This window comes from Postia placenta, assembly GCF_002117355.1.
Source record: "Postia placenta MAD-698-R-SB12 unplaced genomic scaffold POSPLAscaffold_1, whole genome shotgun sequence".
NCBI classification, from domain to species: Eukaryota; Fungi; Basidiomycota; class Agaricomycetes; order Polyporales; family Adustoporiaceae; genus Rhodonia; species Rhodonia placenta.
Window position 1 is genome coordinate 3,847,405 of NW_020169832.1, and position 25,208 is coordinate 3,872,612.

Below are 25,208 nucleotides of genomic sequence, written 5' to 3' on the forward strand. Positions count from 1 at the left end.
TTCTGTCAAGTGCCTGTCATTACATCATTCTGCTGACGTAAGCGCCCTGTATGCACAGTCCCGCAACGCCGTGACTGACACTTTGGCTTTGCCTTCCCCCTCCTCATCACTCTCTCCTTGTTGCTCGCCAATCTGAGAACTGCGTCCTGGAACGCTCGTTCAGTATCCTAGCACCTAACACCTTCTTGCCATCACAGGACAAATCTGAGAAATGAAGGGAATCGGTAAAGCGTTCGCAAGGCAAGCCCCCTAATCGCATCACATACCGCGGGGAGATGCTCATGACGAGAATCGCCGCAGAACGCCCCACTTGTTGGGCACAAAGGTCGGCATGTCCAAGAGTGCGTCTATCCAGCGCTATCGCTTGTACCTCCGCTTAATTGCGTACCTGATTCGCCCACCTCGCCTTTCTAGAGTCCATCGACCCTGAATTCGAGGACTATGCCCGGCGTTTTACGTCGATAGAAGACGCGACAGAGAAGCTCATCAAGGACACCAAAGCCTACACCGAGTCCGTCTCCAAGCTCTTCACACATGGCGCCCAGTACGCCCAGCACTTCGCCACCGTCTTCCACCCCATGCAGAGCGAGTACAACTTGGAAGGGAAGCATCCGGAGGCAGAGCACACAATTCAGAATGTCGATGCATACGAGGCCGCCCTGCAAGAGCTCAAGTCAGCCCTTGCGCCCGAGCTGGAGCTTATCGAAAGTCGCATCCTGGGTCCTGCGAAGGAGCTACAGGGAGTCATGAAGATGATACGGAAGACCATCACTAAGCGCGAACACAAGGTAAGTCTCCATACGTACTCACCACGACAGCACGGATCAGCGCGGCAGATCGTGCTGTGTTCATGCTTCCCATATGGGTCGAATACCCTGTGTGTGATGGAGCAACGAGCTCTGTTGCTCTGTTTGGATCATACGCCACGGCCATAAGGAGCAATGGAGTACATGATCTAACGCACCCTACTTCACAGTTGACTGACTATGATCGATACAACAACTCATTGACCAAACTAAGAGACAAGAAGGAGAAGACCCTCAATGACGAGAAGAATTTATTCAAGGTACGCCATATTCGACTGAACAGATCTCACCAATGTCATCTATATCAAACTCTTCACTTCTATGGTTGCCACTGTGACGCTTGATACGCATACATCCCTCCAAATATTACGGACGTAGCTTGAACAAGACTTCGAACAAGCGTCCAATGACTACGAGTACATCAACACGACTATGAAGAACGAACTCCCGCGATTCATGGTACAGGCGACACAATTCGTCGACCCGCTCTTCCATTCGTTCTTCTACATGCAGTATGTCTCGTTCTTCCCCTGATCCGCGATAGCTTCGGTAATCGGGCGTCACATGATTTCAGGCTTAACATCTTCTACCTCATGCTTGAGAAGTTGCACGGCTTCGCAGATGGCAAATACGACGTCTCGGTGAGCGGCAACGACATCGCGGCAGACTACGAGAACAAGCGGACGGACGCGTGGGAGAAGATTGAAGCACTCGGGCTCACGCAGCGCATCGTCTCGACATGTACGTCTCAGCGGCACACACATCCGATCATTTCTTTCGAGTCTTTGTACTAACAACGGCCTTGCCCCAGCGAAAATGGTCCAATCGCGACGCGCCGTGTCTGGCGGAGGCCCGACCTCGCTCAGCCGCTCCGCGACCTCTTCCACGACCGGCTCTGCCTCGTCAGCCACGGCCCCAGCCTTCAAGAAGGCGCCGCCGCCCCCGCCCGGCGCGAACTCCACCTACTCCGCACCACCCCCACCCTACTCGCCGTCGGCCTCTGCCGCGTCCAGCGCCGCGGCGGCAAAGCGCGCGCCCCCGCCCCCGCCGCCGCTCAAGCCGAAGCCGAAGGCAGCGGCGTACGTCGTCGCGGTGTACGACTTTGTGCCGCAGGCGGACGGCGACCTTGGCTTCGCGGCGGGGGACCGGATCGAGCTGGTCGAGCGCACGGACAGCGCGGAGGACTGGTGGACCGGGCGCATCGGCGACCGGCAGGGTGTGTTCCCTGGTGCGTGCGACGTGGCGTTTGTTATGGGCGGGTACTGACGCTGCGAACAGGGAACTACGTGCAGGAGGCGTGATGCGCCGCGCCGCGGCTGCTGCTGCCGGAGGTGGTTGGACTTTGACCGGGGTGTTCTTGGTTTATTATGGCGGGTGGAAGGCGAAGCGAACAGTACGAGTCTGAAACTAGTATGAGGGACGTCTAATATCTATCATGGCGGAATTTCATTATGCGTTCATGTCGTGGGGTGCAATGGTGTGGTCCAATGTGTGTGATCGACGGAAAGGAGATCTGGTGCGTCTGTCACGGTTCATTTGAGAGATTGGGTGGAATGATCGCTGCTGCTCACGTGGAGGCAGAAAATGGCTTTTGCAGGCTGCAGACGCTCAGCGCCCGGAGTTCATTGCGCCCATCACAACAACTTCAAAACAAGTTGTAGGGGCCTGCTCACGGCCGATATTCTTGATCCAGAAAGATTGTACTCCGTACGCACGAACCAGTAAGCATATTCGCTTCGAAGTCAAGTGGGAGGTGAGCAGGGCACTTGGATTCGTGCCATTGACCGCGCCTCCCCAGCTCCTTCCGCGAACCCCTCTCAGTAATGGAGTCTACGCCGCGCACATACATGCTGGACCTCGACGTGGACGTCATGCTGCTCATCCTGGCGCACCTTTCGTCCGGGGATGCCCTCCGATTAGCCGCGGCCGCGCGCGCGTTGCGCCCCATCGCGCTCGCCCGTGCCTACTCCGACGTGACGCTCACGCGGGCGGCCCAAACCGCAGCCTTCTGCGCGCACATGCTCGCGGACACGCCCCGCCGCCCGTGCTCCATGCGGAGGCTCGACATCCGGCACCGCGCGGCCGAGGACGAGGCCTACAGCTGGAACGCGCGCCGCGGGCGGAAGCTGCTGCGCGCGCTGGCGGCGCTCATCCGGGATGCCCGCGAGCTGCGTGCGCTGGCGCTCCCCGCCGCAGAGATGCTGCTGCTCACGGAGCCGCACGTCGGGGCTGCCGTGGCCTCGCTGCCGCGCCTGGCGCGCCTGCATCTCGAGAAGGCGGGCAGCAGCGCCCTGGGCATGCTGCGTGCCGCGCAGGGCCGCGTGGAGGATCTTCGCATCGCGTCGATGATCAAGGTTGTTCCCGCGCGCGAGGTGCTCAGCGGCGTTGCGGCGTTGTCGTACCTGCGGACCCTCCACCTTCATTGTCCGGATGCGTGGATGAACGCGTCTCGCGAGGTGCTCAGCGGCATTGCGTCGTTGCCCCACCTGCAAACCCTCTATCTTTATTGGCCGTTTAAGTGGACGGACGTGTTGACGACAGAGACGGCCTCCCTTCCTTCTTCCCTCTCCCTCCGCCAGCTCCACATGTACTGTGGCGGTAGCTCGATCTCCGCCGAAATCTTAGCGCGAATTTACCCGAATCTCGAGGAGGTGGATTGTGTGGAGTCGAACTGGCAGTGGGAAGCGCGTTATGATCATGTCGGCCTTTGAATCTCCCAAGATAACGTAACGATACGTGTCTGTGTTTGCTCTGAATCGAAGCTGGGCCACGGTACTCGCCTCAAAGGTTCTGTAGGTCAGGCAATATTGTATGACGAGGCATGTCATTGCTGAATAGATGCTGTCCGCGAATCGCACCTACCGCACTCGCACATATCATGGTGCAGTGTCCACCACTGCCAATGATAGAGCGAGTTTCACCCGTCAGATGTGTCTGTCCGGAACAGATACACTCGCGCTCAATAGGACGCTGTGAACCTCATGCTTTCACTCGTGAGGCTTGAAGCTTGAAGGCTGGTGTTCCTACCACCCGGCTTATGTCTCAACTGCCGCCTGAGGGTCCGTCCCCAATCGCGTGCAGCAGTGTGGGGAGGGGAAAGTAGGTGATCATAGCCCTCTATTGGCATATACACGAGGATGGCGGTTTACAAATGGTACAGCCAATTGTATATGCAGCAGAGTGCCGAAACATACCTCCAGCCCGATCGATACGATTGTACAGTTGTATTGATTAATGAACACGTCTGCCGCTACAGCGTCTGCATTTGATATGCTGGATACTCTCAGATGTCACTCCTTCGCCCATATAATGGTATTTCGACTTCTGGTCCCTGGCCTTTCTTCGCAGTCTTGAGCAAATCCTACGCAGCACTGACCTGCGATTCTGCTTAGATTTAGCGTGCATGCTTCCGAGGTAGGATTGCATGTGACGGGAAATCTCCGAATACAAATATTTGCGGGTGAGGGGTTCCTATCTTCCAGCAGTGTATCTATCGTATATGGATACTTACAGAGTGGACGGAATGAGATTGCTCTAGTCTTGTACAAACAACAAGATCAGACTGTACATGTGACAATGTTTACACCTACAATGCTGCTGAAACGCGACGTCAGCTGTTTACAAGAGAATAATACATGATTGCGAGAGATTCATGGGTAGAGTGAGGTTCGTGGTAAGCTGTCACACGCTGCAGGTACGGGTCAGTCGCCTATTAACAATGCAGAACAAGGGCGCACATACTTGTCATCTGCGCGAGGAAAACGGTGAGTCAGAAAAACAATGTTCAGCCACATCATGCACGTACCATGATATTCGAAACGCGTCTTAGTGATAATAGAGTGTCAGCGATGTCAATACTATGCACGAAGTGAACCGACCTTCTTCGGATTCTCCGGCGCGTTCTTGACGTATCGATCGTTGCCTGGTGGTCTATTCCTGAAATTAGTTCCCGCTCGGAATCCACAGTTATGGTAAACGCACAATTCCTTCTTCTATACGCCGCCGGTCAGTGTAGGTGGAAGGAGAAAGCCACGGTGCATCGGGAGGGCGTACCTTGCAAGACGCAAGCATACTCTGTAGCGTTACACATACGGAGATGACACTGAGCACTGGGGACCATTCATTGCCTAATATAGACGCGCAAATCTGCCGCACACGAGCGGAAGGACGCGTCAATCGGCACGATCAAGTAAAATTAAGTGATTGTACGCACATGGCCATTCGAATATACGTGCTGGATGTTTGTGGCGCCTTTAACACAAGTGTAGGCGGGCGGAGATGAGGTGGAACGTACCGGATGAACCGGCGCTTTCCATGTGTCGTCCACCACAAATTGTACAGCAGGCGATGATATGGGATATGAACTGTCAAATCGAAACTTCAGTGCGAAGACTTCGCCCTAGTCACAGATCCCGATCCAGTCAGGACAAGATCATTCGGATGCGAAGTCGTCACACCTGGTAGACCGTGTCGCCCAGGACTTCTAGGGAGAGATGCCACGTCTGAAAGTCATCCGCGTTCAGGAGTTTGATTCCTGGACAAGCCAACAAAGTCCAGCGCGATTGGACCTGGTCAGCTGAGAAGGACACATACCGACTGGTGTTCCCTGTTTCTGGATGTCGGTAAGTTCCTTCTGCAATCTCCTCGTCGAAACAGACATGGTTCCGTTCCCGGCCTGATGTGTAAAGTGAGATAGATGCCTGCGGGAGGCGTAGCTCGTCAATGCTGTGAGAGAGCGAGTAGAATTATATGGTTCATGGACAAGAATGCGGCCGTTGGATGCATCACTAGATCGGGATCTCGTGTCATAGGCGCCCATGCAAGCAAGAGCAAACAATCCGGCCCTATATGAGGCGCTAAGGCGCGGTCGAATTTTCTTCACAATGTCATATCATCCCCGCCTTAGAGTCACTTGCTTCTCATCAACTACGGTCCAGGAGAAATGCAGGCGCTCGCGGGGACGAAGAAGAATCTTTCTTGCGGTGCTCATTGTTGCTTGGTGGCTCTGCACGCCTTGCAACATAAGCTGCATGGAACATCTGCCTACGAATGTTTTGCTGTACGCTGTGTATGTCTCATTGGATAAATTGATATTCCTGTGTCATATATATCACCTGTGTGCTTTCAAGACATTGTTGAGGCAATCGGAGTAGCTAAGTTGCGACGGAAAATTTGAGTTCATCTCGTACATCACAATTTGTCTCAACTCAGTCCAATGAACTGATGTTAGCAGCTTCAAGCGAGCAAGCTGCTGATTAGGTAGCTCAATCATAACTCCTCGGTGTATGATTGTGACAAATAGCGAGTGCAGTTCTATTTCATTCTCATCGATGAAGCATCAGCGTACAGTTTTCGTCCTGGTCTACACTAGCTATGATACAACTCCGAGCTGTTGAATTTAGGTCATGAAACGGGAGCAGAGGTGATGCCTTCCTCCTCTCTGCTCTGCTCGATCTTCTTCTGTCGATCCTGTGTTATGTCGTCCAAGATTTTCCTCGCACCAGTATTGATCAAAGTGCGCGCAAGACGTCTCCCAACTTCCTCTGCCTCCTCGACAGATCGCACCTCCTCATCGATCACATGTTCGACATGTTCTTGTCCGTCCAGAGACGTGACACAGCCGGTAATGTGAAGCACACCACCCTTACCAGCCCCGCCCTCCCTCAGCACAGTGTGCACGCCGACAGGCACGCTGCAGCCGCCTTCCAGGACGCGCAAACACGCGCGTTCTGCACGACACGACCACTCCGTCGGCCGATGCGTGACCGCGGCGCATAGCTCGCGTGCTACGACGTCGTCACTGCGAATCTCGATGGCGAGTGCGCCCTGAGAGACGGCATGGTACAACGTCGGAGGGCCGATGTCGGCCGTGATGCGTGAACCAAAGCCAACGCGCACCATGCCGGCCTTCGCGAGAATGAGCGCGGCGTACGGAGAGTCTGGCGCGTCGAGCTTCGTCATGCGAGTGTTTCTGCGCGACGCGCGGTGTCATCCGGAGCCGACGGCGAGAAATCGAAGCACCTACAGATTCCCCCTCTGACGGGACGGAGTGTGCCGCACACGATCAGCAGAGGGCACTCTTGAGATCGACAGGAGACTCACCACGTCCTTGAAGATGAATTTTGGAAAGCGCCGCTTGAGCTGGGCGACACGGCGCACGCTGCTCGTGCCCACGACGCTCCCGTCCGGCAGCTCCTCCAGGCTCTTCCACGGCTCACCCTTCTTCACAATGAGCGAATCGACTGGGTCCTCCCTCTCCAGCACGCCCGCGATCTCGCAGCCCGGCGGCAGCTCCGTCGGGACATCCTTGAAGCTGTGGACAAGCATATCGACCTCGCCATCGAGCAGCGCTACCTCCAGCTCCTTCGTCCACAGGGCCTTGCCTCCGAGCAGGTAAAGAGCCTGAGACTGATTCTTGTCGCCGCCGGTCGCCATGAAGGAGGTCTCGAATGTGGTCGAGGGATTTTGTGCGGCCAGAGCATCTCGCACGATGTTCGTCTGGATCTGCGCCAGCTGCGAGGCGCGCGAGGCAAGGACGAACTTGCGAGGTATGTTTTCCGCGCTCATGGTGAGCAGCCAGAGCGATTGAAGGAAGGATTAGCGTACCACAAGAGAGAACCCCGCCTGTATTTCCCTTTATGGTAATCGGGGTCTGGTAGTAATCGGGATGCCCCGGAGGAAGCGCCCATGAGGTCACTGCGTGTTTTGCCTTTGTGGCTGGCGATCTAGCCACCCACTAGCGATCCATCACTGCCACCTCGGCTAAGTTCGCCACTTAGAAATAACTGGAACAAGGGCATCCTCATGCCGCAACCAGCAATATCCACGGATGCAGCGTACAGTCCCACCGTGTCTATCCACTTAACTATTTATGATTCTACGCCGTCAAATGCCGTCCTCGTAACAGAAATTTCGCTATGTTCGGCACGTAATGTAGCATTTACGCCCGGGTTCTGTTTTGTATCTTGTCATAAAAAGTAACAACATGATGTCCTTCGCTTTCGCACTCATGACGTCACTAGAAAGCAAATTTCAAACTCTTAAGTCATGAAGCGAGGATTCTTCATCTTAGACTAGTGCACACGTTGTACTGAGTGCAACGTTTTCTGCCTTAACGGAACAATCGGTATAGTGTTCAAGTCGTGTACCTCGGGGGACAATGAACCAAGGCCAAACAATGCAGAGGCAGGTGCCACTGGACAGGGCCCTTACGCGCGAAACTATCACAACCCTCCTGGTACATATCACCTTGCTACTTGGCCTTGTCTCGTCGTCCGATGCTTGAACACAGCGAATCGCGGTCGAGTAGATGAGAAGCGCCCAGAAATAACGCGGTCACGAGATCGCGTCGACTGCGGTATTCGACGAGAAACGAGCCACCCTCTCGTGCACGCACAGTTGCCCCTCGTGGCCTTCACCGATCCCACCAATGAGAGGGTTTGTCTCACTGATCCCATCGTACCAGTGGCTTTCGGGAAGCTCACCGTTGCCTCATGCCGCACTGCCATCATTTGCCACAATCACCTCCCGATGCCACCAGCCACAAAGCTTGAACGCACAATGGCTGCCTCGCAGCGCAAGTACTCGTTGCGTATAAAAGACGACGCGACCGTCGCTATGTCTTCAGCAACAACTTGTAGTCGCCTTAGCCAACAGCTCCTCTTCAGCAGTACCTTCGCTATCAGCCATGAACGCTTACAGCCAGACCACTGCCGGGAGATCCCCCGCTTGTATCTTAGATGCGCTCTTCGATAATAGTCTCGCCACGCCCCACGAGGCCCACTATCCCAATCTGGACGGGGTTCCCCAGCATCGTGCAGTGGCCACTCCGCTTGACTTCGCGTCCCCTTTGTCCGAGCCGCTGCCTTCTTCAAACACGGGGTCACACCCCTGGTCTCCTCCTCGCGGGTGAGTCCCGCGCACATATAAGACGCGAGTCATCTCTCACATTTAGCCAGGTCGTCGAGTACAGGCCGCCTCCCTCAGACGTCGACGCGTCAACAGTCCCCCGTGCCTGCGTATCCTCCCTCCGCATTCTCGCTCTCGCCAGTCATGGATTCCTTCGCGCACATGTCGCTTTCCAGCCCCAAGCCCGCCCCGTCCCGCGTCGGCAGTTCGCGCACCTCACCCGGCTACTCCTCCGCCCAGGATTCCGACGAGGACAATGGGGACGGGAGCGACGGCGAGTACACCCCCAGGACGCCCACCCGCCCACGACGCTACAGCCCATACGACACCGGCGCGAGCCCTCCCACCTCCCCGCGCCGCGCCAGCCGCGGCAACACCTCGCCCGTCCAGAGCGCGTCTGGGAGCACCAGCAGCGGCCGCTCGCGTCCGCGCAACCAGCAGACGGACGTCTCGAGCGAACAGCGCAAGCGCGGCATCGACAGGCGCGTCTGCCCCGTGTGCGACTTCAAGCCCGCGAGCGGCCGCAAGCCCGACCTGATGCGCCATATCGAAACGCACCAGTCCGAAGACAGCCACGAGAAGTGGGTCTGCTGTGGGGTACCCGTGGCCAAGGCGCGCTCGGTCACGCTCGCGCCGGGGTCGAAGCCGTATTTGCACAAGGGGCACAAGATGATCGGCGGGTGTTTGCAGGGCTTCAGCAGGAAGGACGCCCTTCAGCGACACCTGAAGAACCAGAGCTTGCCGTGCGCTGGAACCATCGAATTCGCCGAGCGGATGAGCGAGCTGTGAAAAGCATACTTGCCTTGAATTTCCTTACCCTCCTAACATGGTGAGTTGAGTCTTTTTAAGGTTGTTCGCCAAGCTGATTGTCGGCCGACAGTATTTGATACAATCTCTCCCATCCACGCACTTGCATATTTATTCTGGCATTTCTTCGGTGATCTTCAAATTGCATACTATTTTAATGCCCCGCATCGCGACTCGTATTTATTATAGAACAGTACTATTATAGTCAGATGTAAATGGAGCAGAGGTTATACACTGGTTGTTAAACGTACATCGTGAGTTGTGTGATAAGTCGTGATCATACAGACATATACTGGGCCATCCTAGATGCCAGCACGTAAGTGTCAACTCAAGCGAGCGAAACATTAAGCCTTACGGTGAGTCCTTCTTCCCGTTCGAGGGCTCGGGCTCGTGCCCTAGTCGTTTCTCCAACTTCTCAAACTCTTCTAATGCAATAGCCTGCTCCTGATCAACAACCTATCGCGATGATATGTATCAGTGATCGACTCAAATCTCAACATGCATATACATACCTCCTCCACGCCCTTTACTTCTGGAATGTAGTGCATCATCATTCGCTCAATGCCAGTTTTCAGAGTAACGGTGCTTGAAGAGCAGCCTCTGCAACTTCCCTTGAGCTTCACTTGAACAATGCCGTCGTCCGTAAAGGTGCGGTATTCTATATCTCCGCCGTCCTCCATGATCGCCGGTCGTACTCGAGTCTCGAGCAGCTCTTTGATCATGGCGACAGTTTCTGAGTCTGTGTCCAGGATGCGAGTGTCCTGGGGTCCCGCCGAGTCTCGGTCTTCTTGTGAACGGAAAAGTGGTTGCTCGGAGGAGAAGAACTCCATCAGGATAGAGTATATCTCGGGCTTAACGACCGACCAGGATGTTTCAGAGTCTTTAGACACAGTGACGAAGTCGGGACCGTAAAACACCGAGGTAACACCCTCGATTCCCATAAGACGGATGGCAAGAGGTGACTTCAGCGCCGATTTTGTATCCATAAACTCTGCTGTCCCTTCTTCCATGACAGCCACGCCGGGTATGAATTTCAGCGAGTCATCATTCGGCGTTGTCTCGGTCTGTATAAACATAGACCGCTCTGTGACAGATTGAGAGTCGCGTTCAAGAATTCGCAGTTCAAATGCTTACGATGCAGGGGTCGCTCCATACTTGCTGATGACCTCGTGGGATGTGAAGCGTGGAAGGTCGCCAAGGTGGTTCCATGGTGTAAGTTAGCTAAGCAGAGTGCGCTCGCTGCGATATGTCGTGACAAGGTATGTGGGTGTGTTTTGGGTCTGTGCCGCAAGGCCGAGCGAGATACTCGCGACAGTGAGCGGAGGGAAGCAGCAGATGGCGATGGCATGCTGGTGAGCGGTAAGGAGGTTTGCAGACTGTAATAACTTGTATTATACACTCTGCTCTTACTAAGTTATTCGATTACGTCAATAGCACATGATCGCATTTTACCCACCAATGGGAACCTGTCTGTTCCCAATCGGGTTCGCGACGCGTGGCACGATCACGTGTTAATCTATTTCTCTAGGTATGTCTTTCGCTCGTTGTACGGTTTTATCGAGCTACTTCTCTATCAGACAGTATCAGGACATCTCACATGAATGCTTGTGCTTGTAGCTTCCACAGTTTTGCATATTCCCCATCACACTCTAGCAGTTCCTCGTGCGTACCCATCTCCTTGAGCATTGATCCATTCATGAACCTGAGAGTATACAGAGTCGGAGTCAGACTAATGTTGAGCAAATTACAGAGAATAAGGGACTCACAATATCATATCTGCATGTTTTGGTCAAATTTCCGAATCGGTGCGACGAGAACAGCATCGTTTTATTCCCTCTCAGCTCGCGCAACTGCGCGAACAGGTCTGTCGAGCCCGTGAACAGTTACATCAGTGCACACAGACCAGTAGCAAGGAATGTACCGTGTTCCGCGGTCGGATCCAACGACGCGCTTGGTTCGTCAAAGAGAAGCAGCCCGACGTCCGACTCCTCAGCGACAACCGAGCGCATGAATGTCCGTGCGCTGTATAGTTAGTCAGTCATTACATGAGTTATCTGCTCTTATTCACAACCCACACGGCAAGTCGCTGCATCTGGCCCCCACTCAGCCCGATGTCCCGTGTTGCCCATTCACTTAGCGGTCGGCCAAAGATGGTGCGCGTATTCGGCGGAAGGCCGTGATAGGAGTCCTTGACCGGCCTCTCGATGTATGTGTCGAAGCCTTCTGGCAAGCGGTCTATGAATTCTTCGGCATCGCCTAGTCTTGCAGCCAAGCGGACTTGTTCGTCGCTGATCGAGTTAGAAGGATTCGCAAGCGCGATATTGTCTCAAATCTGCACAAATGGACCAGATATACATACACTCGAGCACATTATTGGAAGAACATGGCTTACTGTCAAGGGAAAGTTGTGGAAATCTTGGAACAAGTCAGAAATTGTTTGGCGGAGATCCGCAAGCTTCAAGGTACGAACATCTCGCCCGTCTAGGAAGATTACACCCTCATCCACGTCATAGAGACGGACGAGCAGGTTGACGATTGTGCTCTTTCCCGCACCATTGGAGCCGACGATTACCTACAAATGGGGCATGTAGTGTCAGCAGATCAGTGAGACTTGACAAGTTGATTGTCACATACACATAGCTGCCCCGGGGATAGCGTGAAGGATACATCTCGCAGAGCGTATGCATCACTGCCAGGGTTTTTGAACGACACATTCCTATTAGCAAGCATAGCGTCAACTTCGGGATGTAGTACCAACGTGCACCTAGGTGATGTATGTTGCAATGATGTAGAATTGTGCTATTCACTTGAGTTCGACAGCGAGCCCAGCTCGCGCCTTCTGCACATTCTCCGGGAATGGCTCATGGCCGTCCGGGACAACGTTAGGTATCTCGGCAACTTCATAGAGCTGCCGAGCTCTGCTTAGCTGCTCTGCCATTGATCCGAAGGTCTCGATAAAATAGGCCACATCCGAACCGAATGAAGTCGCCGTCTGCCTGATTAGTTGCAATGAAGCGAGCGACACCGGTATCGAAGCAGGATATTGCACTGCCCGTAGCGCAAAGACAACCTATGGGAGGTACAGTCGGCAATAAGTGGGTGTGACGCTCTCGTAAGTCAAGCTATTCAGTGTAAAGATAAAGATAAACTATAACGAACCTGAGGTAGCTCACCCCAGCATTTCTCGAGCAAAGATTTGAAGCTGATTATACTGCGGCGGTCAGTCATCGCAGAGAGTGTATACATTTCGCCGCGGGGTGTACTTCCCAGACGCTCCACCATCCTCTTGAATTCTATCAGGTATGACAGCATCAATGCGAGTGAGACATTTATATAGGCTGATCTACCTGATGCACAGTATGTTCCCAGATTCCCAGCCACGAGCTCCTTTCGGAAGCATGTTTGAGTAATGAGCGTTCTCAAGCCTTCCAGCTTGATGAAGTCGGCGTTTTTAGTCGTCGCGGCCCATACAGCTGGAGTGTACGAGATCTTAGTTGCAACCTCAAAGTCACGATGCAGGGGCTTGCCTCCAGCAGTATATAGGGGCTCAGACTGATCATCAAACCAGTGGAAGGCCGAATGCGCTATGGTAATGGCGGCGAGCACCAGGCCATCCGGCTGCTCTTTCAAAATTCTAAAGAGCACCGCCGTCTGCGTAAACATCTGGACCACAAGTGTTACCGCAGACGCGATCATGTCCAAAGACCTCCACGGGAGGTTTCCGCAAAACGCAGGGTCCACCTCCTGGAACTGGCGCTTGACGACGACATCGCCATACGTAGGGACGTCAAGCCGTGCTCGCGCGCGTGCGAGGTGCACCTCAAAATGGTGGTACATGCGCGTAGTGAAGGGCCTGCACAGCTCATTCTCAGCATACCGGAGGAGGCGCTCTGCCACTGCGCATAGCGTACGGCCCGCAAACACGCGTAGAAGGAACGACCTATCGACCGTGCGGGTCTCTGCAGCAGATTGTACCTGTGCCAGTCGTGAGCATTTCTTTGCGGGCAACTCGTGGACAGGCACTCACGACAGAGAGTAGCTGTCCAGAGTACCTGTTACTTGTATATCAGTTTTGATGATGCGGAGTAACACTAAGGAACACACCATAAAGCAGCTGCAGGGACGAGTGCCTTCAAAATCTGTACTACTGCGTAGAGAGATAAAAGCAAGATGCCGTTCTTGATTCTGACAGCATCATTGAGCACGGTCCAAAGGTATGGCAATGCTCGGACGATCTGTTTGTACTGATAAACTAGAGCGGCTCCGGGAATACCAAGTTTCTGCGGGTCCTTCCGCGCCTCGTAGAGATCCCAGACCCCGATGCGTGTATGCTTGACGCGCTTTTGGTCTTGGATGTCAAATGCATCCGCCGCAGGTTCGACATCTTGCGACTTTTTCATCGCAGTGGAGAGGTTGCTGGACTATCATGCGGCCGCCATCGGTTTATATGCAGAGCAACAGCGCCTCATGCATCATGCCTGTTAGGCGAGAATCCCATCATCTGTTTTATGTAGGACGCCAATCGACGCCCGCACTAGCGCCCTCGCTGTACTTCATGATGCATGGTGTCCCGGACGGGATGAGAACGGACAAAAAGGAACTATCGGACAGACCGAATGATGATGCGCTGATTCATATTGTAAAGGAATCAGCCTGTGAATTCCAAGCCGTTGTCCCAGATAAGATGTTAATATGCAAGTATAATTGACATCTTTCCTCAAACTGATTCACGACACAAGATCTACTTTAGAGTACAATTCGATGTGACGCACACGTGGCTACCATTGCAAGGTCACTAAGCTAATATCACGCAACCGTTCTATGCTTGATATCTAAACGATCGTTCGTCATCGCTGGGGATGGGACTATCAGCCCGGCCCAGCATTAGCTGTATCTGATCGCGGCTCACCACCGAATGTTAGACAAGCTGTGAGAAGATCCGACGGTGAGTAGGGTCCCGAATGCGAGGTGGATAAATGCTTACAAATGCTGTATTTAGGGGGAGTAGTTGAATCCCAACCCGACGGAGACCGTGGAGTTATCCGGGCTCGCGGCTAATATAAAGTAAAGTTAGTAACACGGTTTGCGTTGGTGCAGAACCATCATATTGACTCAGGTGTACAGAAGCAATGGGGGCACCAGCTAGAACATGTTCAATTAGCGACTGCAAATCTGGAGCGCGCATAGTACACTACGGGGTACTTACTCGGCTGAGGTAGGGCGGAAGCGGCCCCTAACAAGGACGCCCAGGCGGCGAAAACCACAGTGAGGTACTTGAACTGCATGGCGATATGAGGCGGGGAGATGTAACCAGAGACTAAGGCGAGGTAGAAAGTTCAGCTTGCTGACGATCCTTCGCTTCTACCTACCACCTCTTTTATACCTCCAATATGTGGTCTTGTTAAGCCCATCACGTCTGGCAGTAATCCATACCATGCCTGCGAGCGTTGATCGTACAGAACAGACGTCTCTCCCGCATTGACGACCTGGCAAGACACTGACCCCAAGTAAGGGAAGACGACACTCGTCCTTCAGCAACGCTTGAAAGCGCCGCGTGGATGTCATGGGGTTGGGGAAAGGCAGAACCGTACCGTCCTCTACATTGCCCAGCGAAGACGGTGATTTCGGCTCTTTCAATACACCTGCGCCAAGGATGAACGTAGGGGCATCGGTTCCATACAGCTGATGGACACATCCACCAGCTTCGAGCGCTCTTTCAACTATTGCTTGATTAATGAGGCATCACAAATATGTCCATCCATTGGGGTAAACATCCACTGGTGGCTCTAGTATTGGGGATTATAATCTACTCCGATGGAATGGAGTCATGGTTGTTGTTCACGCAGTCGAAATATCGCACATTCCTTATATGGAAATGGGGTGATCGAAATCAATGATCTCACTGCCATCTGAGCCACCGAAGTCCGACAACTGTTGTAAGTGTTATTCAACGTGCTACTAGTAACGACTGCGTGCTGCGTAAGCTGGTGCCTCCTACTCGCATTCCGGCATCTATTGATAGCGGGCACTGAGTCATCTCACGTAGACCGCAGTAGGAGTGATCAATATTTCAATTGCCAGCACATAAATACTACTGAAGGCAAGACATCCCACGGAACACCACCTACACTCTCCCTATGAGGCGCTCTCGAAGGGTAACGTCTCGCAGCGGGACCTTCAATCCCGAGGATGTGAAGCGTGTTAGCCATACTCGTCTTGGGGTCTGGGACCTATACGAGGAACGCGCGCAAGTGCTCGGCTTACGAATACCGGGAACCTCAAGATTAGAACATTATCTAAGCGTATCCCAGAGTCTTCCGTATGTCTGGAAAATGCTCAAGGACATCTCAGGAATACAAAACTGCTGGTTGTTACTGCTCCTGTACTTGACCGTTGAGTTTATCAAAGCGCTCCTTCCCGCCACTTCACTATGGTGAGTATTGCTTCAACAATGACACAATGGTTGTGCATCCATAACAATGTATTGTAGGTACTCCGGGCAATTGCTTGGGATTGTACGTCTGTTGAAGCCACAGCGTATGTCCTAATGTCTGACATTCGAATTTAGGTCCAGACGGCTGTGGAGTCACGCACAGTGGACAAGAACTTCTTGCTTCATGTCTCGATCGGTCGCATAGCATGCGCGATCACAGAACGACTTCTTGATTACGCAAAACGCAGTATCTCATTTCCACTCCAGGCGCGCCTCAAACAACACTATGCGGTTCACCTCTTTCAGGCACGCGCACGGCTCGATCTTCCCACCTTTGAAGACCCGGCTGTTCAACGACAGCTCGAAGATGCCAGTGGTACATCAAGGGGAAGCATCGCTTGGACCACTTTCCAGATGATCTCGACGGCTGGTTCGACTGCTGTTCAAATCGTTTCACAGACCACTGTTCTTGCTAGGATTCTCAGGGAGCAGCAGGACGGCCCTCTCTTGGCGTCCATTTCCCTTCTTCAGTCTGTTTTTGACTGGCTTGGCGGACGTAGAGGGTTCGCGTTTCGGGAGTCTGGTATTATTGCCCCTCGATTGCTGAGACTAGATGTTGACTTCCTACAGCAGTATGGGCAGCAACAACAAAAAACGAGGACTACATCAGAATGCAAGGCTTAAAACATCTGGTCAGTGGCTCATCTCATCGCAAAGAATTTGTGGCCGGTAATTTGGCAGAGTACTGTACATCCGGTCAGTCCTTTTAGTCATTCCCGCTGTTTGAGAGCCGCACTATATACCGTCGTATCTTGTAGAATTCAAGAGGGCAGCGCAGCGTGTTGGTGACAAGGCCGCTGATTTCTGGGAGATTGTCCGAGAGCAGCAGTTTCACGAAAAACTTACTCTGACGTCCCTGCTGAAAGATTGCTGGCGTGAACTTCCTCAAGTGCGTATGATCGCGGTGAAGCGTCATTCTACCGCTGAGCGGATCCCAAAATGTATAGATTGTGTTCGCTCTCCGCGCCGTCCAGCACCCGGCGCACATTCCTGTTTCGCTTGCTTCGCTCAACCTCATTCAGGGTACAACACAACGTTTCGGTTTTACCATGTACCGCTTCATGGAACAGTTCGGCTCGATCGCGGACCAGCTCGGAAATGTACGCAAGCTCTACGAAGTGGTGAATATTTCGAACAAGATACCCGATGGGACTGTCCCTTTCCCGGAGGTTGCGCAGAAAGTCAAGACTGGGGTGTCTGTCGAGTTCCGGTGAGCCAATCTCGCTCCGGTTTCTATCGTAATCGTTAAGCTCACCATTTTCTACCGCTCCTATTGTACATAGGAACGTGTCATACCGGTATCCTGGAACGGACGAATACGCCATTCGCGACGTGTCCTTCAAAGTCGGCCCCGGGGAGTTATGCGTGCGTTATTTTTGCACATACTCGATCGTGGCTGACTGTGTTAGCCAGGTCATAGTCGGTGCCAACGGATCAGGCAAGAGCACCATCCTCAAGCTCATCGTGCGACTGTATGACCCAGAAGAGGGTGAAATACTGATCAACGGCCAAGATATCCGCACATTGAAATTGGCGGACCTCCGCCAAGCTGTATCTGTGCTCTTCCAGGACTACACGCACTTCCCGCTCTCCGTGAGTGATCTGATTGCCTATGAAGCGCCTATGCTGCCCGCTCACCCTGACTGTCTAGATTCGGGACAATATTGCACTCGGGAACCCGTCTGAAGCAGCGAACGATGAGCATGTCCGCTTAGCGGCCCGGCTAGGCGGCGCAGAAGAGTTCATAGAGCGCCTTCCAGAGGGCTTTGATACGTATCTCAATCGCCCGGTCAGCGACTACTACTCGGGACTACCTGAAGGCACGCACAAGCTCTTTGGGCGCCCCGTCGACTATAGCGCGATGCGTTTCGTTGGAAACATGAGCGACAAGAGCACCCATGGGCTCAGCGGCGGGCAGATGCAGAGGCTTGCTGTGTGAGCCCGGCTTAGACATGTTTTATCGCTGCTCATAGCTGATACCCCAAATAGAGCCCGCATGTTCATGCGCTCAATCGTTACAGAAGACTCGCCAGTCGGTCTGCTGCTTTTCGATGAACCGAGCGCCTCGTTAGATCCAACCGCAGAGCACGGTGTGTCATATATCTCATCTCGTCCGCCGTCCGAACGAGTTCATCCCTGACTGACTCGTCCAGACTTGTTCGCGAGATTGCGCGATCTGCGGGGCAACAAGACGATGATTTTTTCATCACACAGATTTGGCAATCTTACTCGACATGCCGACCTCATCCTGTGCGTATACATGTCTTATTTGCAGAGTGTAATGCTGAGTATATGTCCTAACACAGGTACATCAATGATTCTGTGATCGTCGAGACTGGAACGCATAACGAATTGCTCAAGCATGGGGGAGAATATGCAAGAATATGGAGTTTGCAAGCAGAAGCATTTTTGTAATGACACACGTCGGAGGGTCTGTGTCTCCAATGATTGCCTACCGTGACAGCCGCAATGAACACATCCCAAAGCAACGCCTATGATAATTAATGGTTATACATGTTCCATATATACGGACAAGGATTGTATCTATAACATCAGTTGGACAGCACGAATACGATGCAGGTAATTACAGGAAAGCTAGATGCCCACTCTACGGCGGGGCGTCTGAATAACGCGAGCACCCGCACCAATGCCTGTATGCTTTGGTGTACCGGGTACGATGATTTTGGAAGCCGACCCTTTCGATATTTGTGTGGCCAGTTCCTCTTCCTTTAGTTGTTTTGCAGTTCTGGGAAGTGATCGACAAATAAGCAGAAGACTACCTTCAGATGAAACGACGTACTCTTCACGCTGCCTCGCCATCTCGGTCTCTAGCTCGGCTTTCTTGGAGAACTCACGATCTGTCACGCGTCTGTTGCCGCGGTCATCAAAGTTCTTCTCCTTCACGGAATAGAAGACAGATCCGAGTTCCGCTAGATAACGAAGCAGTGTCAGCGGAATATATGCTTCAAATCTCGCCATTGACGTACCAAGCCAGTACGCATCGACGGATGTGACTTGCGTCATATACTCTTTCGAGGTCAAGATCAACTCGTGATACACGACATAGGTCGGTGTATCTGATAAAGCATTGGTCAGTCCCGTTCAGGCAGGGATGCAGAGAAACTTACAGCCTAGCCCGTAGAGTGCACTAGTCGGATGGAGATGCGTTGGCAGGCCAGTTCGGATGTTGACGAACTCGCCAATACCCTTCACCCTAGCCGCTTGGTGGAAGTAACCAGCTGTGATCGCTTTCCTGTATGGCAGTCAGTGAAGGCGCACTGCAACAGCTGCTATTGAACAAACCTGATCACATCAAAATCGGTGCCAGCGGTGATAAGCTCCATCTTTTGGAACTTCATAATGTCTTCGAGCTGAGCTCGCACTTCACGAGCCTTCCGCAGTAACTTGGGGTGCAAGAAGTGCCGTAGTGCCCAATCATCACGATAGCTTGCCGATGTAGCGTTCTTAGATAGGAACACACAAAGCAAACGTTCAACTCACCCATGGCTCTTCCACTGAGAGAACACGTTCAATAGCGTCAGGTGATCACTTTCTGGAACGTTGAACTTCTCGCGTGCTGCATCCGATTCTTCCATACGCTCCTTTGGCCGGTAGAATACGCTCGGTACCGACAACATCGACACGATCGTCAGCATCTCTGCCGAACACTTGTAGTCGACCGATACGATAAGCATCTTCGCCATGGAGGGTTCCATTGGGAACTCTGACATTTTCCGTCCAATCGGTGTGAGGTTACCAACGTTGTCCAATGCGCCCAATACCCAGAGTTGATACATGGAATTGAGCATGTTGGCCTGAATCGTGAATCAGCAACTTGACCGAAGGCAACATCTATCTGGACACAAACCTGTGGAGGTGGATCCATGAAGTCAAACTCTAGGAGATTCTTCACGCCTAGCGACTTCAACATTAGAACTGTATTCGCTAGGTTCGTTCTCTGAATCTCCGGGATATTGTTCGCGAACATTTCGTTCCGGAAGGCCATTTCAGTGTACAACCGGTAGCAAAACCTGAATGTGGCGAGACGACATAAGACATAGGCGTTTTAAGACTAGGTTGCAGGAAGATACATACCCACTACCTGTACGTCCTGCACGTCCTGTACGCTGGTTGGCGTTGGCCTGACTGATCGGTGTGATCTGCAGCGCGTCCATGCCGACTTTCGGATTGTACACCTTGAGCTTGGAGTAGCCCCCATCCACTACATACAAGATACCATCGACTGGTGGATTATGACGTCAGAAATTGTGACACAATACCATTTCAGGGAAGACCTACCAGTCAAAGACGTCTCAGCGATGTTGGTCGCGACTATAACCTTTCTCCGCCCATCGTGAGTTGGCTCGAAGATTCTCGCTTGCAAATCAGCCGGCATCTGCGAGTATATAGGAAGGACTGCGAGTGGAGCAGGCTCGTCCAGTTGCGACAATCGCTCTATGATGATAAATTCAACTCAATGTGGGTTCGTAAAGAGCGACAGAAGCGCAGCATACCTTGAACGACTTGACATGTCACTTCGATATCCTCCTGACCTGTCATGAAGACCAAGATGTCGCCCGGTGGAAGCGACAGGTGAATTTGCAGGACTTGCTTCACCGCGCTATCGACGTAGTCCTCACAAGGTGACTTGGAATGGAAGATCTCAACAGGAAAGGTACGTCCGGGAATGGTGAAGGTCGGTGCATTGCCATAGAAACTAGAGAACTACACTTAGCGTTAGCATTCGTTATAGATAGACAGCCAAAATAGGTGGGCACCTTCTCCGCGTTCATAGTAGCAGACGTGACGATAAGCTTTAGGTCTCTCCGGCGAGAGAGAACTATGTAAATGTCAGCCAGATTGTAAAAGCGGTAGAAATGGGAGACACACTCTTGCGCAGGAGACCCATCAGTACGTCGGTACTCAATGATCGCTCATGCGCTTCATCGAGGATGATGACGCTATACCGGTCAAGGTCGCCCTCATTCAAAGACTCACGAAGAAGTACACCGTCCGTCATGTCTGCCCAGGACTAATTAGTATGTGCTTCAGGTGCGCAAACCTAGACTTCGGGGTACACACATTTGATTTTGGTCTCTGGCGACGTGCAGTCCTCAAATCGGATGGCATACCCGACAGTAGCTCCCAATTTACACTCCATCTCCTCACTGACACGCTTGGCAACAGACATTGCCGCGACGCGCCGAGGCTGCGTACATCCGATGATACCGTAGGTGCAGTAGCCGTCTTCGTACAAGAATTGCGCAAGCTGGGTTGTCTTACCAGAACCAGTCTCACCAACAACAACAACGACTGCAAAATCTGTAAGTGCTCTCTGAAGATGCGACGAAGTCGACATACAGACCTTGATTCTCGCGGATGACCTTCAAAAGCTCTTCACGGCATGCGAAAGCCGGTAGATATTCCCTCTGCTCTTTGAGTGTGCGCGTCTTCGCAAAATTACTGACTCCGGATGCAACCTTCAAGTGCGACGCGAATTTCGAGTCGCCCTTATAATCCTCCTTCTCACCACCCTTGGCCTTTGCATCCGCCTCGGCTGCATGTCACATAAGTGGCACAGGTCAAATGGTACTACGTGAATGTCCACCCCGATGTATCTGTAGGAGAAGATTAAATACTCACCCTCGGCTTGTGCCTCCTCATCTTGCACGCCCATGATGTTGCCCAGAGCTGTTCCCCCAAGTGCAGCGAGCTTTGCAGCTGCCTTTGCACGTTCAGCCTGCTCTCGCTTCTCCTTGACGAGGGTACTGCCTTTGCGCGAAAACACTGCCATGTCACTTGTCGGGTCACGCACAGGGTTGATGGGCTCAAGTTGACGCGTGAAGACAGTGCGTCCGTCCAGGAATGGAGGCTTGAGGTCATGGACGATAACGTGGACAGATGATTCAGAGTCGTCCTCGAACGACAGATCGATCGTCCTGCGAGTCGCAACACCAGACGTGAGCATGCGGTTTGCCTCCCAGAGATCATTATCTGCGTTCTACGTCCTGGCGTCAGACAAACTATCTCACTATGGCTGGCGTTACCACTCACGTATTGCGCCTGCTTCGCCGAAATCTTCTTTGTTTGCTTTGCGGCAGCCTCTGCTTGCCGTTTCGCTCCCAGATCCTCATATTGAGCGAGTGGGTTGAATTCTTCATCACCTGCGACTCCACCCTCCTCTGCACCCATGTACCAGTCTCGATCGAGCCGTATCTGCTCCTCTTCCCACTCATGCGCGTCCAGACCCATTCCCGCCAAACCATCCCCATTCTCACCGTCAACAGGGGAACGCCTCCGGGGGGTCGGCGCATCCCAGCGCCGGTTACGCATAGGCGTTGCAGACGGAGACGATTGTCGTCGAGGCGTCGCGTCCCAACCAATGTTCGGCACCCGCACACTCGGGGCATCATCTCCGCGACCCCCGCGCTCTGATCGTGGGGTAGCGTCCCACCCGCGTCTGTCACGGTCATGATTGTATCCCCTGTCGCGATCATTGCGGCGGTAGTCGTTCGGACGGTCACGATTCAGCCGCCGCTGGAAGTCGCCTAGCCCACGAGGACCATCGTCGCGCCGCTCGTTCTCCGCCTTGATTCCTTCTATAACTGCCGGTAAGCAAGTAGCACCACGAAACGGAAAACAGCAGCGCACCTCGCTCTCGTCTACGTCTGTATTCCTCCAGCCTGTTCCGAGCCGTGTCAGATAGACCTCCGGGATGGGACGGTGTCTCTTCGCCACGTTGTCGTATGTTGGCTGTTCGCGATGCAGGCAGGCTCGGGACTCAATTCAAAAGCAGGATGAGCGGTCGAACAGCACGAAAACAATAAGACTCACCTTTGAAGAAAGGTTCTTCGCCGTCGTCTAACCGAGGCTTTTTCCTGCTCCCCTCGCCATTGGCAGCGGCAGCTGCGCGTTTCTCCTGTGCCAGTCGGTCGAGTCCAAGAATGGAGGCTCTCGGAGTAGGCGGTTCAATGGGTTTCGCAGGCTGACGAAATGTATGTTTCTGCACGAAGGTCAGAAGGTCGGACAAGTGAGCGCATGACTGAACGCACTGCATCCGAGCGCATCAGGCCGCCCTGGCGGACAGGGTCAGGTTCCAGCACCTCGCTATCGTACACGACGATGCCTTGCACCGGCTGAGGAGTAAGCCCTGCCGCTTCCTGCTTCTCATGTGATATAATCTCGGAATGCAGCTCTGCAAGAAAGGAGTCCTTGAACTTGCCGAAAGACTTGGCCGCTAATCAAGAGTAAGCAAACGACATGCAGTTATGAATAATGAATAGGACGAACCATTTGTGAAGCCTTCGAGAGTGTTCGTCTTCGCAATGTCTTGCACGCGGCGGGCAAGGAGGTCGTTAGGATTTACAATGTTGAGAGCCCTTGAAAGCTTGATAGCTAGGTGGTGCGTGAACTCATCTTCGCCAGCGGTAGACATCTGGCCAGAAGAATACGAGTGTAGTCGGGTGGAAAGAGTCTATGATGATGCAGGCGCTCGTATGGCCACACGTGATGATCTAGCATATCTGGGCGCTTGGTCGACGGCGTCAGATTCAAAACAACTTCGAAGTCCAAACAAATTGAATATGTTCACAGTGATGGAGGGCATACCCAATACCGAGGGAGAGACAAGAATTGCGGAGTGTGAGGAGGCGGATGCGAGGGACAGCAGCACGTAATTGTAAGCATACCGATGACCCGCAGCGCCGAAAGAGTGCAAATCTCATCAGTACTCGTATTTTGTATGAATGCAGTATGTGCGGTGTTCACGATTGTATGCATGTCTTGTTAAGCGTTTAGCAAGAACAAGCCCGGATTTGTGCGAACGAAGAGGCTTTGGTCGACATTCGTGTAGGCTATTGCCATTTCAAGAAGGCAGACTGCCAAAAAGAGCATATTATGGCTGCCGGCGTTAGCAAAACCTTTCCTGCAGAGACCATATTACTTACTGGTATCCAGCGTATACCACATTCAGCGTTCGCGGATCTCGCAGCTTCGTACGCAAAATAGTGACTGTGAATAAGTCGGCCTCGTCGCACGCATAGGCACGCAGATTATGATCGTAAAATTCATTCAAACACACTCGCAGTAAGACACCACATAAAATACACAGTAAAGACCTGTTGGAGCAGAGTAAGGAGCGGAGGAAAAGATGACTGGATACAGATTACCATCGCCGTGGAACAAGCATCATAAATATAAGGTCTCGGATCTTGCATGAACAAGAGGGACGAGCCTACCCATACAAAAGGAAGTAAAGAATATCACGAAACGTCACCATCCAACCAGCGTTCTTCGCTAACGCACTCGCACAGGTGGCGCCTCCACGAAGCCCTCATCATGTTCCCCCTCGTCGTCGCAACACCCAGCGCAGCCGTCCCCACACGCGCACTGCCCCTCCGGACACCCACACCCACCTGCGCAACCGCAACGCAGGGGAGGCAGCGTGACCAGCCCAAACGCCGCGCTGCGCCTCTCGCGCTCTTCTACGGCGCCCCAGAACAGTGCCGGCGGGTACACCGTCACGTTGGTCGCGTCGAGCCGAGCAGGGCGTGCGCTCGGCGGAGGAGGGAGCGCGGCTGCGCGAGCAAAAAACGCATCCAGGAAGCTCATGTGGGCTCCGGCATCCGCGGAATCGTCACCCGGGGTGCGGTTTCTGGACGCAAGCGGCCCCGGAAGTTCCGCACCGGCTCCGTGGTCGACGCAAGTCCCGCAGCCGTCCGCGCAATCTGCGAAATCGCGAGACGCATGATGGGACCCCCGGTGTTGCACGCAGCCAGGGCAGGTACACTCCACGCCACAGGTGCAGCCTGTGCCTGCGAGGGATGTAATCGCGCTCAGCGGGGGGATCGCGGGGAAGTTGGGCACGGGTCCTGAGTCCGTGTAACGAAGAGGGGGAAGCGTAATCTCGCAAGCGCGGAATGGCGTGTGTGAGTGTGACGGCTGAGACTGGGAACCGAGCTTGCTTCGCTTGGAATGTGTGGACTGTAGTGGTTCGAATGGGCGCTCTGCACAGCAGTCAGACGATTCCTTCCGGCGCTTCGCCCGCTGTTCAGGAAGACACGGCGAAACCACCTTGACAGGATTGGACTGTGGAATGGAGACTTGGGTTTCAGCCTCGGTGCAACAGAATGCGGCGGCTTCGGCAAGGGTAGAGAGTCCATGTTGCTGTGCACTCCGAGACGCCTTGTCACCGA

General features: G+C 53.3%; 12 protein-coding genes across 12 annotated transcripts; 5 read left to right on the forward strand and 7 right to left on the reverse strand.

The window, feature by feature from the left end:
* Nucleotides 1-331: 331 nt before the first annotated feature.
* On the forward strand, nucleotides 332-2,266 carry POSPLADRAFT_1072706 (hypothetical protein; the record flags this gene model as incomplete). The annotated part of the gene is made up of 7 exons (XM_024482541.1): nucleotides 332-341; nucleotides 415-788; nucleotides 977-1,066; nucleotides 1,185-1,318; nucleotides 1,381-1,547; nucleotides 1,618-2,034; nucleotides 2,085-2,266. 7 exons carry the CDS (start codon nucleotides 332-334, stop codon nucleotides 2,105-2,107), a joined length of 1,215 nt encoding a protein of 404 aa, XP_024344898.1. The 3' UTR covers nucleotides 2,108-2,266.
* A 363-nt stretch (nucleotides 2,267-2,629) lies between these two features.
* POSPLADRAFT_1130016 (hypothetical protein) lies at nucleotides 2,630-3,517 on the forward strand (the record flags this gene model as incomplete). Its single annotated transcript, XM_024483906.1, has 1 exon — nucleotides 2,630-3,517. The coding sequence occupies one exon, from the start codon at nucleotides 2,630-2,632 to the stop codon at nucleotides 3,515-3,517; it is 888 nt and encodes a 295-aa protein (XP_024344899.1).
* A 799-nt stretch (nucleotides 3,518-4,316) lies between these two features.
* POSPLADRAFT_1038314 (hypothetical protein) lies at nucleotides 4,317-5,496 on the reverse strand. Its single transcript, XM_024477365.1, has 10 exons — nucleotides 5,400-5,496; nucleotides 5,264-5,340; nucleotides 5,101-5,205; nucleotides 5,020-5,040; nucleotides 4,860-4,952; nucleotides 4,788-4,798; nucleotides 4,685-4,736; nucleotides 4,612-4,630; nucleotides 4,548-4,554; nucleotides 4,317-4,494 (listed from the first exon to the last, which is right to left on the reverse strand). Exons 1-10 carry the CDS (start codon nucleotides 5,464-5,466, stop codon nucleotides 4,488-4,490), a joined length of 459 nt encoding a protein of 152 aa, XP_024344900.1. The 5' UTR covers nucleotides 5,467-5,496; the 3' UTR covers nucleotides 4,317-4,487.
* A 610-nt stretch (nucleotides 5,497-6,106) lies between these two features.
* POSPLADRAFT_1064434 (hypothetical protein) lies at nucleotides 6,107-7,392 on the reverse strand. Its single transcript, XM_024481802.1, has 3 exons — nucleotides 6,909-7,392; nucleotides 6,832-6,842; nucleotides 6,107-6,777 (listed from the first exon to the last, which is right to left on the reverse strand). The coding sequence occupies exons 1-3, from the start codon at nucleotides 7,371-7,373 to the stop codon at nucleotides 6,210-6,212; spliced, it is 1,044 nt and encodes a 347-aa protein (XP_024344901.1). The 5' UTR covers nucleotides 7,374-7,392; the 3' UTR covers nucleotides 6,107-6,209.
* A 1,101-nt stretch (nucleotides 7,393-8,493) lies between these two features.
* POSPLADRAFT_1130147 (hypothetical protein) lies at nucleotides 8,494-9,503 on the forward strand (the record flags this gene model as incomplete). Its single annotated transcript, XM_024483923.1, has 2 exons — nucleotides 8,494-8,714; nucleotides 8,765-9,503. 2 exons carry the CDS (start codon nucleotides 8,494-8,496, stop codon nucleotides 9,501-9,503), a joined length of 960 nt encoding a protein of 319 aa, XP_024344902.1.
* A 177-nt stretch (nucleotides 9,504-9,680) lies between these two features.
* POSPLADRAFT_1177128 (hypothetical protein) lies at nucleotides 9,681-10,772 on the reverse strand. The gene is made up of 5 exons (XM_024488474.1): nucleotides 10,656-10,772; nucleotides 10,034-10,605; nucleotides 9,877-9,977; nucleotides 9,773-9,823; nucleotides 9,681-9,717 (listed from the first exon to the last, which is right to left on the reverse strand). The coding sequence occupies exons 1-4, from the start codon at nucleotides 10,672-10,674 to the stop codon at nucleotides 9,799-9,801; spliced, it is 717 nt and encodes a 238-aa protein (XP_024344903.1). The 5' UTR covers nucleotides 10,675-10,772; the 3' UTR covers nucleotides 9,681-9,717; nucleotides 9,773-9,798.
* Nucleotides 10,773-12,324: 1,552 nt separating this feature from the next.
* POSPLADRAFT_1127239 (hypothetical protein) lies at nucleotides 12,325-14,806 on the reverse strand (the record flags this gene model as incomplete). The annotated part of the gene is made up of 6 exons (XM_024483600.1): nucleotides 12,325-12,591; nucleotides 12,681-12,814; nucleotides 12,869-13,496; nucleotides 13,549-13,573; nucleotides 13,626-13,942; nucleotides 14,717-14,806. The coding sequence occupies 6 exons, from the start codon at nucleotides 14,804-14,806 to the stop codon at nucleotides 12,325-12,327; spliced, it is 1,461 nt and encodes a 486-aa protein (XP_024344904.1).
* Nucleotides 14,807-15,658: 852 nt separating this feature from the next.
* On the forward strand, nucleotides 15,659-18,533 carry POSPLADRAFT_1177131 (hypothetical protein; the record flags this gene model as incomplete). The annotated part of the gene is made up of 12 exons (XM_024488475.1): nucleotides 15,659-15,954; nucleotides 16,012-16,036; nucleotides 16,090-16,517; nucleotides 16,585-16,646; nucleotides 16,773-16,903; nucleotides 16,962-17,224; nucleotides 17,298-17,379; nucleotides 17,428-17,607; nucleotides 17,666-17,949; nucleotides 18,004-18,104; nucleotides 18,168-18,264; nucleotides 18,321-18,533. 12 exons carry the CDS (start codon nucleotides 15,659-15,661, stop codon nucleotides 18,427-18,429), a joined length of 2,058 nt encoding a protein of 685 aa, XP_024344905.1. The 3' UTR covers nucleotides 18,430-18,533.
* A 76-nt stretch (nucleotides 18,534-18,609) lies between these two features.
* POSPLADRAFT_1128035 (hypothetical protein) lies at nucleotides 18,610-19,038 on the reverse strand (the record flags this gene model as incomplete). Its single annotated transcript, XM_024483695.1, has 3 exons — nucleotides 18,610-18,760; nucleotides 18,815-18,944; nucleotides 19,002-19,038. The coding sequence occupies 3 exons, from the start codon at nucleotides 19,036-19,038 to the stop codon at nucleotides 18,610-18,612; spliced, it is 318 nt and encodes a 105-aa protein (XP_024344906.1).
* Nucleotides 19,039-21,100: 2,062 nt separating this feature from the next.
* Nucleotides 21,101-21,328, reverse strand: POSPLADRAFT_1116893 (hypothetical protein; the record flags this gene model as incomplete). Its single annotated transcript, XM_024483477.1, has 1 exon — nucleotides 21,101-21,328. A coding segment is annotated over one exon (228 nt), but the record flags the coding sequence as incomplete, so codon positions are not given.
* A 168-nt stretch (nucleotides 21,329-21,496) lies between these two features.
* POSPLADRAFT_1128409 (hypothetical protein) lies at nucleotides 21,497-23,449 on the reverse strand (the record flags this gene model as incomplete). The annotated part of the gene is made up of 6 exons (XM_024483735.1): nucleotides 21,497-22,015; nucleotides 22,069-22,619; nucleotides 22,666-22,767; nucleotides 22,849-23,017; nucleotides 23,067-23,251; nucleotides 23,305-23,449. 6 exons carry the CDS (start codon nucleotides 23,447-23,449, stop codon nucleotides 21,497-21,499), a joined length of 1,671 nt encoding a protein of 556 aa, XP_024344908.1.
* Nucleotides 23,450-24,205: 756 nt separating this feature from the next.
* On the forward strand, nucleotides 24,206-25,002 carry POSPLADRAFT_1038317 (hypothetical protein; the record flags this gene model as incomplete). The annotated part of the gene is made up of 1 exon (XM_024477366.1): nucleotides 24,206-25,002. A coding segment is annotated over exon 1 (303 nt), but the record flags the coding sequence as incomplete, so codon positions are not given.
* Between the last annotated feature and the right edge of the window lie 206 nt (nucleotides 25,003-25,208).